Raw genomic sequence first — 16,226 nt, forward strand, 5'->3', positions numbered from 1 at the left:
TTAGGTAGATAAGACTTACAGATTTATAGTCACCTATGCTTGTCATCTCTATAATTATGTTAGTTAGGTTGTCCAGATTTACAGATACATAGGTCAGATGGAGAGGTAATCTTCAAACACTTCATAGACCTAGAGAACATGGCATTTAAATAACTTAGAATTCTGATGACATGAGAGACACAATTGCTCCTGGCAAATTGGTGAATTTGATCCCGAGAGAATGTTGGACATTTCCATTTGAAAGTTTGTCTTCTTGGCACAAAATGGCCTATTAGGCAAAGAACTGCCCTTGCCTCAACCGCTGACAATACAAGTCCTGTCCTTCTGGACAAGTGGGGCACAAAGTAAAGTGACTTCTGAACTCTGCGAAGACAGGGTAAGATGGTCTCTCAAAATTCCTTCTTCTGAAAATGGTCTGTCAGATACTCTAGGCCTGTAGCCAATTTAAATGCACCAACAATACTAAAAAACATTAGGTGACTGTCCAGGCTGTCAGCTGTCTCTGTCTACTCTTTCAAGATTCCCGAAAGTTGCTTGCATCCATCTTCCATTTCTCAGGTACCATTATATTCCTTCTTAGGTCTTTGATGAGATTAACGAATAACAGCTATAGTTACATATATATAATTTTAGATAAAACATATTAAGTATTAAATTCAGGTTCTTTAGGATAGGACACCTTTTGGAATGATCTTTATAACATGCTATTTACCCACTCTCTAGACTTCTCTAGATTTTAGTATGTATTTCTTGCTTGATATTTTTTGCATTGATTGTAGTTCCATCTTATCTAGGTCATTATCCCTCATTACTCCTGGACAATATTTGATAACCATTCCTTTATATATAGTCTATTAGGTTAGAACCTTCTTATTGAGACAAAAGGGGGAAATGTAGTGGGTAGCCGTTCCAGCTTTGATTTGTAAGGACCACCCCCATTGAGGCTTTGGTAACTATCATGCCTGCAAGGCAGAGCCGAGAGAGGACCCTTGAAGACCTGGGATCTGGATGGGCTGGCTCTCTTGGTTCCTGGACCCTGGAAGCTGGAGGTAGACAGAGCAGAGTTCTCCAGAGAACACCGCCAGACTGTGCTACACCTTTCCCAGACCCTGTAAACTATCCCTTCACTTGTAAGTTACCCCACAAAATAAACCTCCCTTTTAACTACGTGGAGTGGCCTTAATTTCACCAATACAGTTTCATGAAGTTTTGTAATTTTACAGAACTGAGAATGTTATAAATCAAGGTAAATTTAACAGATACATTTTTGGGTACATCAGAGAGGTGATTACAGCAAGATGGAGGAAGATTTTCTGTAGGTCATCAGCTGACATTTTTAGCTTTCATCTTGATGGAACTTATTGGTCTACTAAGTTAATAGATCCAGGAATGGTTATTTAGAAGGTTAAAGCTATTCTGTGGTAATGTAATTAGCCCCTGAACTTACAATAGTCTAATTTCTCCACATTAGTGTAGTTTTTTGTTTGTTTATTTTGGTTTTGGTTTTTTTAAGACAGTTTCTCTATGTTACAGGTCTGGGTGTCTTAGATATTGATTTGTAGACCAGGGTGGCCTTGAAATCTCGTAGATCAGCCTGCTTCTGCCTCCTGAGTGCTGGGTTTAATGGCATGCATCACCCTGCCCAGCTTACAGTTGTAATTCTCATTCACAAACCCATGGGTAAAACTCACACAGAAGAAAAATTCGGTCTTATCTCATCTCTAAAAAAATCAATTGTGAATGTATTCACATCCAGCTGGTAGACTATAAATTAACTAGAGGGTGTGTGATAATTTATCTTAGAGTTCCTTAAATGTGTATCCTTTTTAATCCAATGACTTCATGCATAAAATGTCTTTCTAAGTATGTTCTAAAGTATATCCCATGTAGTTTTTAAACTAAGAACAAAATAGTGTGTGTAAACAACTGAAATGTCAACATAGAGGGGTTACCTAATTAGCATAATTAACTTATGCTGTATAGAAGTGATTAGTAATTATACATGACTTTAAAATTTTTGTAGATCGATACTTATAAAATGAAAAATGCTTATTATTTATTACAAAAGAATTAGAAACATCCTAACTGAAACAACTGTGTAAGTTGGTATGGTAGTATACAGCTGTAATCTCAGCACTGAAGAGCCTGAGTCAAGAGGGCTGAATTTGAGGCCAGTCTGGGCTACATAGTAAGTGTGATACAACCGTCTCAAAACAAAACAAAACAAACAAACAAAACCCCAAACAACTGAAAACTTCAAACAAAACCAAACAGAAAACAAAGCCTGAGTGTGGAGCTCAGTGCTAGTGTATTTACTGAGCATGCTTAGTATTAGATTTGATATCCCAGCAACATTAAAATGTCAGTAGTAAGACAACCATGTATGAAATGACGTCAGTGCTACCAGTAAACATTATCTATGAATTAAAAAGCTAAAAGTTAATACCAAAAGTTTCACAGTGGACATGAGAGCCCTTCAAAGTATCCTAAAACACACTTAGCTGTAATAAGCACAATTCAAAAACAAGTATTTATTTTTCAAATAGTAGCTTAAGAGAAAATTTCCAAGAGTTTATTACAAAACCAGGGGCAGAGGAGCATCAGCTCCTCTCTTTGTTAGTGGTTTTACATTCTCCACAGATGTGCTGTCTTCACAGTCTTCAAATGTCCATTATGAACATGATTTGCAGCATCTGGCATGGTGTGTTGGTTCTTCCCTTTGCTGTCAGAATTTGCTTGCAGGGGCAGAAAATCATGAACTTGAGTATCACTCAAGAGGCGAGTCAGTTCTGCCTTTTCTCTTGGAGCCTCTGATGGATATAAACCAAGGAACGCCAACTTCTCCCCCAACTGGGGATCAGTTCTCTCCACCAGAATCGATTCCTGGAAGAGGCAAAGGTAACAACTGCTTTTATTATTTTTCTATCACATGATTATATATACTCTAGAGAATTTCAGATGGTGTGAGGTGAGAGTGGGATTACTGGGGAAGCCCTGTTGGTTCTGTTAGATCTGATTGACTCTGGCAGCATGAGAAAACTGGAGTTTGGCATTGTTTATTTTCTTTGTGATTGTGCTGTGACTTCTGCTGTGTGCTAAGAAAGTAAGGTAGAGTAATCTATGGAGTTCATTACTCTTTAACTGAGTCAAATGTTTATATATAATTCATCTTGAAGGAGCCATAGGAGTCAGGTAAGATGGGTAAGTGTGTAAAGATACTTGCTACATAAGCCTGACTGACCACCTGAGTTTTATCCCTGAAACTCACATAAAGGTGGAATGAGAGGACTCACCTCACTCGGTACAGTTGTCCTCCGGGCACATGTGCACTGTGGTACAGACACTACCCTACGATCAGTAATAATGGATAATAATTTAAGAAACAAATTATCTAATGGAAAGCTTCCTTTTTCTTAAGAAATTAGGGAAAATAAGAATAATTCCAGAAATCTTCATAAAATTAAAAAACTAGAGAAGACTCAATCCATGTACTGTTTGTTTTTCATATTGTCTGTTGGCCACAATCTCAGTTATCAATGTAAGGGGCAAGGTGAATTAGAAATGTTTACTATTGAATAATAATATATTTATATATATTATCAGATTGGGTATTTTATTGGCATTAACCAATGACTGATTAGCGACAAAATTAATTTTCATATAGGCTCCTATGGTAATATCATGTACTAGAAAATAATATGTGAATTGATCATTGATGTGAATAATTTGAGATTAAAACTTCAGGTTGTATCCTGCTATGCCCCTCTCTGTTGCTCCCACACCCCACCCCTGCAATACCCCTTTCTACTTTCCTGGTTGCTGCAGTTACTCCAGGTTCTATAGCATGTCTGAGGACTTGGAGTCAGGAACCTCAGATGCAAGAGAACATGTAGCTGTTGTTTTTCTGGGTTTGGGTTTCCCACACTGTAGGATCTTTTCAAGTTGCATCCATTTACCAGGTCTGACCATGGAGAAGAATGTGTAGGCTGTGGCTGGATGGAGAGGTTGGACATCTCATGTGTTTGGATTTAACCCAAGAAATATTTATATGTCTTGGAGCTAAAAATTTTAATCATCTCCTATATTAATATTCAAATGTTCTTTTTGATGTGGTATATGGGAAACCCGGATAGACATATATAATTGAAAAGACTGCAAGAACATTTTATATTCATGTGCTTATCAAAATATATAATTTTAAAGCAAAGATTTTTATTTATTCAGAAATCTTTGAACTTTTGTATTTGAATTGATAGTTTAAAAACGTTTCAATGATTTGTGGTGGTAGCAATTTTGCCTAACAATTTTATATATTTGGAATATTTTGAAAAAACAGGCTTTTTCAATATTGTGATGACTTACAAGTATATTTTAAATTATTTCCATATTTCCTAATAATAATTGCTGTGACCATTAGAGGTATAAATGACAAAAATCTTCAAAGACATCTCACTTCTAGTGGAAATCAGGGTCAGTTCGTGTGATTTAGGATGTTTGGATCATTAAGGGAGTTTATCAGACCCCCTTGTCTTCCCACCCGACTGCAGCATCAGATCTAGGTACCTTCCTAAAGGTGAACATTTTAACTTTTTCTTTGTATATCATTCAAAGTTGGATTTTAACAGAGAACATATTTCACTTACTCCCAAGATGAGTGATGAGGAGGTTACTTACACAACTGTGAGATTCCATAAATCTTCAGGTTTGCAGAATGGAGGAAGGTCCGATGAGACTCAAGGGCCCAGAGAAGCTGGCCATGGAAGTAAGTGTTTTAAGTGTCTAAATTCATCTGTTTTTATGCATTATAACTTTTTGACATTTGAAAACAATATCCTACTGGCTTCTATCGAAAACAATCACCTTCTATTTCAGCTGGGCTTGGTGATGCACAGGGATGTGAAGGAGATAAGTGAGGATGAGTGGGAGAGTAATCATGTACAAATTGTTCAAAAATAATTTTAAAAAATAGGTATTCGTTTTTTTCCCTTTTATTTTATTTTACAATACCATTCAGTTCTACATATCAGCCATGGATTCCCTTGTTCTCATCCCTCCTGCCCCACTCCCCTTCCCCCCAGCATCTAGGCAGAAGTAATTTTTTTTAAAAGGAAATGAAAACAATAACTTTATTTCTAACTGTTAGCTGGTAACAGAGAAAGCCAGATGGGTAGAGTAGAACAATAGAAGTCTATGAGAAAAAATTTCTTGAGAATTGATGAGTGAGATATGAATACATTCTGTCAAATTTGAAAAACCAATAGGAGGTTTTTATTATTTCGTCTATGCAAGAAGAATTCTAAAAAATGTCAAAAGTGAAAAACTAGAGTCTGAAGAAACACCAAATGTCCCAGAGAAATGAAATATTAAAGAAATGCAAAGCATGCATTAGAAACAATACTTTCTCTTTAGCAAAAGGTGTTTTAATTGTCTTGAATATTTCCAACATCTAATGAAATGAAACAGCAAAGTAGTTCTTCAGAGGAGAAAATCTCTTCCTGGGAAGAAGCTGCAGAGGAAGAGAGGGGATGAGAGAGGGTAGTGGAGATGGGGTGACTAAAGTACATTATGCATTTTCAGAAATGTTAAAGAATAAAGTTTATTAACAAAAAAAGAGGAAATCTCTCTTTTCTGTTCTCCTTTTCTGCTTTCTCTAAATGATCTGTAACAGCTGAACTCCAAGCTGAGAACTTTAAATTCTTTGACATAGTGATAACCAGAGGCTTGGCTTTCAGATTCCCAACACCTCAGATATGCAAAGATGTTTAGTGTTGTTTGGAAAAAATGGAACTTATGGAAAAAAGAGGGAGTTCACTTCTAGGTCCCAGAATGGATGGACATGTATACAAGTCAGCTCCAGAATAGCCACAGTTCCCTATATTTCTCAAGAATATCCATCCCTATTCCCTTCCTCCTCATCCTCAGTTACTCTCCCTTGATGGCCTGAATGCTCCAGTTTTGGGTCTTCTACTTGGGCTGTGTCTGTTCCTCCAGTGCTTTCTGAAGGATGCACTTTTGATCCTGCAGAACTGGGTGAGAGCCTGTGCCTGTCATAAGGCTACTTTTAGGCTAAGTCAGGAGGATTGAGAATGTAAGGCCAAAGGTAAAAAAAAGTTTGTAATCTTGTGAAACTTCACACATGTAGGATTTCTACAGTGGGTGCATTTTAGGCCGAAATCTACAAAATTTGAAAGCACATGTTTAGTCAGCTTGTATGATGGACTTCTGTAAAACTGTTAGAGACCAATATCTACTCATTTCCATGCTACACAAAATTATAATCAATATTGGGACTTGCTCTTTTCATGGTGTTCATTTTCTTGCTTTGCTTTTTGTTTGTTTTGATTAAGAGTGTTTAGTTCCATGGCACCTCATTGCAATACCCCTGGGAGTCCTTTGTTCCATTCTGCTGGTGACAGTTGCAGTGTTGGTGACACACAGTGAGTAACTGGTATACATCTTCTTTGCCTTTCTGCCTAAGTAATAACTTTAGACACAAATTATGTAGTTAACACACTCTGTCCATTGCTCTGCTATAATCAGGAGAATGTGCCAGATAGCTCTGGACTATGTTTTCATTTGGTTTTGCCTGACATACTACAGTGTCCTAGTCTCATACATACCTATTCTATTAATTCAGGGGCTGTAGGAAGCTGCTTTGTTCTGTCTCATTCTTGGTATTGTTCCTTTTGAGGACTTGATGATAGTCTGCTTTCTGAGCTTAGGTGATTGTGAGTAGTATGTAAATATTCTACAAGACACAGCTGTGCAAAAGAAATGATGTTCTTTTCGTTTTTCTCGGTGTATATTAAGGACATGGATAAGTGAATAGACTTCATCTGTGCATAGATATTAAAACTTAAGCTTTATTGGATTTCTTCACGTTTTTTTAGAGAAAATCACTTCCAGGCTGTGCTAAAACATGACTACATATCTGGATATGTTGCTTCCCCTCTGGTCCAATAGAGAATTTGCCATTTCTTAATGTTTCTTAGTTCACATTTTCATGCTGTGTTAAGTATTTACTGAATATTTTACTTAGGTATTTATTTGAAAGTTTTGTGCTGTGAAAAATTGAATAATTAGAAGTTGTGGTACATCCACCACATTTTTATTCAGCTGTATTGTTTGCTTTACATTAAAGCTACCCTGATAGAGAGAAATTTGTGTTTCCATTCCTGTAGTGAGTTCATTGAGGTGTTATTTTCTAAATGTCAAAGTACCAGTTAAAGTAGTAATGTGTTGGTTGTCAACATGGGCTTTCTCTGTTATCTTAAATTTCAATATTTACTCTTTATGAGCATTTTCGGTGTTATATTTGTTGCTAATTTTAGTTTTTCAGTATAGTCAAGAAAAACACGAACTGCAGAAAACTCTAAATAATCTCCATCAAGAGTACAGCACCACGCAAAATGAGAGCTACTTAAGAGAAGAAATGTTGAGAAATAAGTCTAAACAGTATGATGCCCTCAAAGACCATCTGGACTCCCTCAACAGAAAAGAGAACAGATGCCATGAGGAAAATAATCTTGTTCCAGATTGCCTACAGCGCACAGGTGAGGAGAGGATCTTGAGTAAAGAATTGCATTATTCTCCATTGTTTCTTCCCCAAAAAATTTGAAGTCCAGTTAGCAGCTTACAATGCTGGTGATCTGTGGGTTAATGGCTTGGGGTTTCTGTATCTCATAGAGGCTCCTGGAACCCCAGATATCCCTGTTTGAATTACAGCTTCTAGAACTCAGTGGCTGTTCTGGCTCCAAAGGGATGGAATTGCAAATCAGCACAGCTGAAAATTCAGGTTCTTTTGGTCTATGGGCAAATTTGAGTCTCCAACTTTTTTGCTGAGAGAAAATGGAAGTTTCTAGCTGAATGGATTTACCAAATTCTTAGGCTGAAATAGACTTATAGAATTCATATAGATAGAGTCATAAAAATAATGTGTGTGTGTGTGTGTGTGTGTTTGTGTGTGTGTGTGTGTGTGTGTGTGTGTGAATGTGTTTTCCTTCTGCCTTGGTATGAGTGAGTTGGCTTATTTGTGACTATGGTACAGCTCCCTGCAGCACATTCTGGAGCTTTAAAATGGTGTCCACACTTGTGTAACTGTCAGTGACACAGTGAATGAGGCCCGAAAGATGAAAATATCAAGCATTACAAGGAACCTTTCTTACTGTGTATTATGACTAGTTAACTTTAATTGACACAGTTTTTCATTCATCAATAAATACTTTTTAGAATTTAGAGTTTACAAAGAGCTTTTGCATATGATTTCACCACACCATGATTGGAGTTAACAATTATTATTATGTAAGGATTAATTGTATCTTTAAAACTGCTGCATTATAAAATGTGATAGGAAAAGAAAAAGTACCAATTTTTTTTAAATATTCCAGACCTATGAAAAATGTTTTGTATTATTATTTTAAAATTGCTTTGTCATCTGTAAATGGCAGAATATTGCTGTAGTCCCTGTCCTTAGGAGGCTGAGACAGCAGGATTATAAATTTAAGGACAATCTGGACAGCTCAGCAAATTCCAGGCCAGCCTGAGATACAGAACAATACCTCTTCACAGGAAAACAAAGGTTGGAGATAAAGTTTGTTAACAGACCAAGGCCTTCCCCAGCCCTTCCATAAACAAAATAATCATATTGAGGTGTTATTGCTACACAACTGCACACATTTTAATGTATGCAACTTGACGTGTTTGGGTATGTGGGTATACCATTGAAGGCATGAACATAATTAGGAGAGTAGACTAACACCTTCAAAAGCTCCCTCATGTGTCTCTTATTTCTCTTAAGGTAAGGGCATCTAACACAGACCACAGCACAACCTTAAGTTCACAGGATATGTGTGGTGGTATTGTGTTCCCCAAAATATTATACACCCTAATAAACTTATCTGGGGTCAGAGACAGAACAGTCACTAGATACAAAGGCTGGAAAACGATGGCACTCACACCTTTAATCCTAGCATTCCAGAGGTAGAAATCCCTCTGGATCTCTGTGAGTTCAAGGCCACATTGGAAACAGCCAGGCATGGTGACACATGCCTTTAATTCCAAAAAGTGAGCCTTTAATCCCAGGGAGTGATGGCGCAAACAGAAAGATATATAAGGAGTGAAGACCAGAAAATAGAAGCATTTGGGTGGTTAAGCTTTCAGGCTTTGGCACAGCAGTTCAACTGAGATTCATTCGGATGTGGACTCAGAGGTTTCCAGTCTGAGGAAACAGGATCAGCTGAGGAAATGGTGAGGTGAGGTAGCCATGGCTTGTTCTGCTTCTCTGTTCTTCCATCATTCACCCCAATAACTGGCCTCAGGTTTGATTTTATTAATAAGAACTTTTTAAGATTCCCGCTACATATGTGTGGATGAACTGGGGGCACAGTGCGTTACTGCAGGTCTAGAATTCCATCCTCCTTGTAATTGCCTCTGTGCAGCATGTGTTTGCTCTCCATACTCCAGCTCTGGTATCTCACAAGCCTCTGTTTCTTAGTGTTGGGCTGTGTTAGAAACCTTTTCTCAGTTGAGTCATAAAGGTATGGCACACCATCCTTGAGTTCATCCATATTCGTCACTTAGTTGAGCATCTCTCTTTCAAGGTGTATAGCTGTGAGACATGGTTTCATTCTGTAGCCCAGGCTGTCTTAGAGTCTACTTTATAGCCAAGGCTGACATGGAAGTCACTACTTAGCCTAGGCTGGCCTCAAACTGGTGATGATCCTCCTGTCTCACTCTGTGTAGTGCTCAGGTTACAGGTATAAACTATCACAACCAGGCAATTTCCTTTACTTTAAAAGATAAATAGCATTCCATTGTGTGCTTGTGCTGCATTTTTTTCTACTGATGTCCACATTGGACACATCAGCTGTTTCTGTATATCCACTTTTACAAACAACACTGCATAGAGCATTGGTGTACTGGGATCTCTCAACATTATAGAATTTCAATTTCTTTGAGCTCTGAAATTGTACTTAGTTATAAGTGTTTAATTAAAAAAGTGCTCTAATAACAGAATACTGGAAAATAATAATTTTCACCATTCCCCTTTCTTTTGTAGGCACAAATGTTGAAGGACACTGGTTCTGCTATGGCGTAAAATGTTATTTCATCATGGACAATGAACACTGGAGTGGATGTGCAAAGACCTGCCGGGACTGCAGCTTATCCCTTTTGAAGATAGATGATGATGATGAACTGGTACTGTAAACTCTTAACATGTCCATTTCTTCTCTTAGACTCTGTCTCTAACCCTTGGATAGTGAGATGCTGAGCCCAGGTAGGTTCACTGAAAGAGAGACCTCTAAGTGTTGTACATGGTTTGCCTGTAACGTGAGCAAAAACTGTGCAGTAAGAGTATCCTAAGCTACTCCTTCCTGCTCCTGGCTTAGTGTCAGGACACAGGGTCTGTTATGAGGACACTGATTCCTAAAGAGACAGTTGTGTCTTTGTAATCTCCTCTCTTTCTCAGGAGTCTGCAAGAGAGTCCCAAAGAGAAGCATGTTTTCCTGGAATAAGTTTAAATCTTTGGTACAGCACATCCTGTGATTGACAGTTATGTATCTCCATAGAGTGCCAACTCCATCCAGAGAGGCCACTGTCTATAGGGTTTGCTCTTTGGAACCCGAAAGTGAGACTTCCTGAGATATGTAATTGGATGACAATAGAGAAAGTCACTGACCTCTGGGCCAGTTTGAAAAATGGAAATACATGAGATTCATAGAATTTAGTAGTTTTACCAGTTAGCTCCAATGCGATTGTCATTGAAACTCTCCATAATCTTTACTTCATACTATTTTTATGTTTTTTAAAAAGATGTCTGTTTTTAGAAATGAGTAATTAAAAGAAAATAAAGGTGCCAAGATGCTAACATTTTCTGTTTAAATTATTACTAACAAAATCTCTTTTAATATGAAGACTGTATTTTTCTAGAGAAAAGGCTGAATGATCAGTTTGAAACCTTTGCCATTTAGAGCATGGTACAAAATTTATACACCAATTTAATATGTGTATAAAAAGTTATAACATAAAAAATTTTTAAAGTCAAGTAATAATGCAAATTACCTTTTGATATAGTAATCATAATTAAATTTAAAACCACATTTTAAAATATATTCAATCACTTAATTAGATATCATGCCACTTGGATGTCACATGTAAGGCACTAAATTTTTCCAAATATCTGTCCCTTTCCTCCTCAATTTCTGTCACTTCCAGGTCTGATCTTGAGAAGAGGGTTCTTCTCTGGAGCATGGAGCTTAATGCACAGCTTTTCACACAGTACTTTTCCTCTTAATAAATTTGCTATGAAGACAAGGCATTACTTACCATATGAACACTTCCCACATGCCTCTGTGGTCTTTGGGGATGCACAGTTGAATAATTTCATAGAGTGTCAGAAGTTATTTTATGAACCATGTATGCAGCGTGCTGGTTCTTAGGAGCCACAAGCAGTAGTATTGTGTGTTCCTGGTCAGCTTTGGTTATACAGTGAGACTTGGTCTAAGAAACACAGACACAAATCATTTCATAAACCCAGTATCTCTAGACACTTGCTGTTTTCATTTTAAATAACTTGTGTAACTGACATTGGTTTTTATACAAATGAGCCTCTAGTGGGAAATGACTTGAAAAATGAACTTGGAGGGACTGAAGGGCTGGAGGACAGGACAGCAGAGACCTGACATAAGAATAGCTGGGAGCTGCTATGTTGTTCTTTTCTCACCAAACGGTAGGAAATTTATTATCAGGTGTATCTTTTCTCTTACAGAAGTTACTAAAGTCCCGGCTTACTAAAAACAGTTACTGGATTGGATTAAAATATGATGAAAAGAGTCAGGAATGGCAATGGATTGGCGATGGCTCATCTAAAGTGTGAGTTTCCTGAACCCTCACACTCCAGTATTGGTGTATTGTTGGGAGGGTGTCATGCAAAGGCTTTTCTCTCATTTCACATGGCTTTCCTCATTTTCAGTGGAGCTCAGGGCTAAGGACAAGATGCATAAGACAGTGTTTGAGCAAGTGCTAGACTGTCAAGTGTTAACGAACTGGACATGGTTAATGTAAATCTTGACTGTATATATTGTATATACTTATTGTATATAGTTTTTCTTGTATTAGTTATAATCTTCTTTTGTTATTTTAGACAAAAAATGGGAAATGTAGTGATATATTGTTTACCCTAATAAACTTGCATGAAGATCAGAGGACAGAGACAGACACTAAATTAGACATAGAGGTCAGGAAGTGGTGGTACACACCTTCAATCCCAACACTTGAGATCTCATGCCTTTGCTTAGGAAGCACACATGCCTTTAATTCCAGGAAGTAATTTGCCAGGCACAGAAAGGTATATAAAGTGTGAGGAAACAGGAACTTACTCTCTTTAAGCTGAGGATTTCATAGAGATAAGAAGTAGTGGCTGGCTGCTTTGCTTCACTGATCTTTCAGCTTTCACCCCGATATCTGGCTCTGTTTTTTTTTTTTTTTTTTTATTAAAAGACCATCTAAGATTCAAACAAGTTTGTTTGATGTTCTATAATCTTCTTGTACCTTTATAGGTATGTCCATTTTAGGATGGAAAATTTTTCTTCTATGATTTCGCTGAATATATTTTCTGGGCCTTTGAAGAGGGATTCTTCTCCCTTTTCTATTCCCATTTCTCTTGTTTGTTCTTCTCATAGTGTTCCTGACTTTCTGGATATTTTGTGTTAGCATGTTTTTATATTAAATATTTTCTTTGACCAATTAATTTATTCCTCTATTATATCTTCAACACCTGAGATTCTCTCTTCCATCTCTTGTATTGTTAGTGATGCTTGCATCTCTAGTTCCTGTTCCTTTATCCAGGGTTTCCATTTCCAGAATTTCCTCAGTTTGTGTTTTCTTTATTGTTTCTGTTTCATTTTCAGGTCTAGAACAGTTTTATTTGTTTTTGTCAACTGTTTTATTTGTTTCTGTTTTTTATTTTTTTGGTTTTCTTAACATCCTTTAAGAGATTTATTGATTTCCTCCAATTATTTTACTTGTCTTTACCTCTATTTCTTCAAGGGACTTTTTAATTTTCTCTTTAAGGACCTCTGTCATCCTCATTAAGTTATTTTTATCGTTGTTTTCTTGTGTTTCAGTTGCATTGGAATGTTCAGATCTTGCTATTGTAGGATATCTGGGTTCTGGTGGTGGCATATTGCCCTTTCTGTTATTGATTGTGTTCTTACACTGGAGTGTTGGCATCTGGATTTGGGATGTTTATAGGTCTAGATGTTGATTCCTGCATTTGTGTTTGTTGGATGGGTGTTTTGTCCCCCTTTTCTGTTTCATCTCTTGTCTTCTGGCTAATTGGCCAAGTGTTCTGGTGACTGGAGAGTCTTTAGGTGCAGTAGTGAGTCTCCACTTGGGTTTTTTGGGTCTTGTGTCCCTAGGTCCAGCCTGGCCTCCAGTGTAGCTGAAATCTTCTTCTGGCCTCCAGTGCAGCTGAAGTCTTCTTCCTAAGTTGTAGACCAGAATATGGAGCCCAAGTGAGGGGGTGCTAGTCTTCTGACTGGTGTGGACTCTACTTGGGCCTATGGAGTCTGCTGGAGTTATCAAGCCATGGGAAGAATGATGAGCTGGAGGGTTTTGGTGGAAGAGGGAGTCTTAGGGGAACAAAATCCTGGGGGCATGATGGCAGTCCAGCTAGGAGGCTGGTCACTCACTGGATAGACCAATGGTGAGGACTGTACAAGAAGAGCAGTGGAATTCTACCTGAATTGGGAACAGGACCCAGTATCAGTGTTGGTGCTGATGGGGGGTGAGAGCATGGGATGTGCCCTGGGGTATAGGGTCTGGAGACTGGGGCAGCTCAGCTGGAAGGTCTGTCACTCACCTGTTCTTCCAACTGGAGTGTGCTGTACCTGGTCTATGGAGTCTGCTGAAGTTGTGGGGAAGGGCTGGCCACAGGGAGGATGATGAGGTGTAGGGGTCAGTAGTGGAGTAGGTCTTGGGGAAAAAGAATCCACGAGGTAATAGCAGACCATCTAGGAGGTGGGCTACACACTCCCTGGTTGACTGGTAGGGACTCCATTTTTTGTTTGCAATAAAGATTTATGTCAGATAGGCTTGCCTTGAACTCCTGATCATTCCATCTCCATCTCTCAGGTTCTGGGACTACAAGAAGGCATGACTGGGCCTTTCCTGTCTTTTATCTCTGGAAAGATATCAACCATACTTATTTAACACAAATTAGGTGGGAATCCTAGTGTCTGAAGTTCTATGGTTTAATGTACTGTTCTGTGGATGTTGCTCATGATGCCATTAAAAAAAATTTTTTTTTGTGGTATTTACTGAGTTTTTTTTTCCAGCTGCCGCAATAACTATCAGAAGCAGTGGTATTTACAGTGGTAACTTTCCCAGGAACCTTTGATTCTGTGTCTGGGCACACAGCAGATCTGGCTCACTTCTATTCTAAATGTGGCCCTGCCATTGTGGACAGTCAGATTCCAAATCTGCAGGAAAATAATTTACTTGCTTTCCTCCAAGTATACCCTCAAGCAGGCTGTCACAGAGGTGGACAGACTGTCACAGGGGTGGTCAAAAAGAGAAGGCCTTATAGGGTGTATTAATATGTTCAAAGTACATAGATTAGTATTGTTATTAATTTTGGCTTTTCTCTATGAAGTATCATTCATACAGGCTAACTCTGCTATTCCTATCTTTACTTTTCAAGGTAGAATCAAACTAGAATTGATGGTGTTTACCATGAATGGCCACAGAGTTAATACATTTGTATTATACTGCATCAGACAGAGTGAAATGGGCAGGTAGTAACATGTAGAGTGAGGTACCAGGGACTGAAAGGATGCCTTCTCCCAGGTGAAGGGATCTTTGTAGTCCTTGCCTATGCTGCAGAACTGTTCCCTGTGATGGTGTGATTACTAGGGCCAGACCTGAGGCTTCAGAATAGAAGGCCCATGATCAGAAGGTTTCTGTGGTTTCCACAAGCATTTTCTCCAGTGGGAAGATGCAGTAGCTTGGACACCTTTTTCAATGTCAGTTTCTAATGGACCTAGTGAGAAGCTATGATCTTAACCTGTGTTTCTTGGGTAGAGGATTAGGTGCACTCCAACATGGAGGTAAAGTTAAGAGCTCATGATGCAGAATGTGTACTCCATGTCTGTCTTGTGAATAGTTACTGTCTTCTGGGTCTTTTCCTCTTTGCCCACGTTCAACACATATGTTTTATTTATTGTCCCATAATCATATCTCATGGCTGACCGATATGCATACTCATTCCTACTGTACCTCACCTGTTCTGTCTATGATCCATGGGCCACTTAGTTTCATTTATCTGCCTGTTTTGTTCCTAGGATAAATCTAAATACTCTGTTTCAACCTGGTTTAAATTCAGGGCTGAAGGTAGGTTATCTTTTATTAAAGATTTATCTGTTTGTCCTCTCAGCCCCACGGAGTTCTCTAATTACAATGTAATTAGCAGGACTCACTTCTCTCCTTCTACTGTGTGGTATCTGATGACTAAATTTGTGTTGTCAAGTTTGGTGGCAAAGGCTTTTATCCACTGAGCCATGTGGCCCAATGGCCAGAGACCATTTCTCATGAATTTGGAGAAAACAAAACATCATTAGTGAAGATTTAATTAATTAATTAGCCAATTAATTCTATATTTTGTATATTTTGGTCTATAAACTTTGTAAAATCATGGCCTGAATCAATATAAGCTTCAAATTTAATAACTTCCCATTATATATTTTGTTTTATAGTAATTTGATGACAAAATCATTGAAGGGACGTAGAGGCTGTGCATTTCTCAATTTTGGAGGTATACGTCGTGATGACTGTCATATAAAGCACCCCTGTATCTGTGAAAAGGGAATGGATAAATTCCCTGATTGAATTGTACAATGTGAAGGAATTGTAAAATGTGTGAAGGAAAAATAAAAATGGAACATTTTGTCATATTTTATGGTTTCCTGAGATGATTTGTGTCTACTTAGTGACCGAATGTCTTAACCACAGGACTCAGTCAGCCAAGTAAACAGGGTAAGGAATGGCAAAGGGAAGAAATGTTCTGAAACCTGACTTAACATAGCAGAAGCCATCTTACTTCCGGTAAACACAGCAGCTTATGTCTGGAGAATGGATGCCATTTGTCCCAAGCCTGCAGTATCATTCTCTTTGTTTCCTGGATGATGCACAGATCCAAATGCAGAACCTTGAAAAACAGCACACCCATC

The 16,226-nt window shown here is 38.1% G+C and overlaps 1 protein-coding gene across 4 annotated transcripts; it reads left to right on the forward strand.

Annotated features, from left to right (window-relative positions):
• The first annotated feature begins 2,238 nt into the window (after positions 1 to 2,238).
• LOC114685857 (killer cell lectin-like receptor 2) lies at positions 2,239 to 15,950 on the forward strand. 4 transcript variants are annotated; one of them, XM_037204065.1, is made up of 8 exons: positions 2,239 to 2,898; positions 4,703 to 4,762; positions 6,348 to 6,437; positions 7,332 to 7,553; positions 10,058 to 10,197; positions 11,768 to 11,871; positions 15,342 to 15,390; positions 15,753 to 15,844. In XM_037204065.1, exons 1-8 carry the CDS (start codon positions 2,814 to 2,816, stop codon positions 15,753 to 15,755), a joined length of 753 nt encoding a protein of 250 aa, XP_037059960.1. In that variant the 5' UTR covers positions 2,239 to 2,813; the 3' UTR covers positions 15,756 to 15,844. The 4 variants fall into 4 exon arrangements, with proteins under 4 accessions (XP_037059960.1, XP_037059957.1, XP_037059958.1 ...); XM_037204062.1 differs by lacking the exon at positions 15,342 to 15,390 and having other exon boundaries at positions 15,753 to 15,950; XM_037204063.1 differs by lacking the exon at positions 15,342 to 15,390 and having other exon boundaries at positions 2,811 to 2,898; positions 4,612 to 4,762; positions 15,753 to 15,950.
• The last annotated feature ends 276 nt before the right edge of the window (positions 15,951 to 16,226 follow it).

This window comes from Peromyscus leucopus, chromosome 3, assembly GCF_004664715.2.
Source record: "Peromyscus leucopus breed LL Stock chromosome 3, UCI_PerLeu_2.1, whole genome shotgun sequence".
Taxonomy (NCBI): domain Eukaryota; kingdom Metazoa; phylum Chordata; class Mammalia; order Rodentia; family Cricetidae; genus Peromyscus; species Peromyscus leucopus.

Coding starts and splice junctions, on each gene's coding strand:
- LOC114685857 (XM_037204062.1), top strand. CDS start 2,814: ATGGATATAAACCAAGGAACGCCAACTTCTCCCCCAACTGGGGATCAG. Junction 2,899..4,702: donor GATTCCTGGAAGAGGCAAAG/GTAACAACTGCT, acceptor ATAAATCTTCAG/GTTTGCAGAATGGAGGAAGG. Junction 4,763..6,347: donor CAGAGAAGCTGGCCATGGAA/GTAAGTGTTTTA, acceptor GTTTTGATTAAG/AGTGTTTAGTTCCATGGCAC.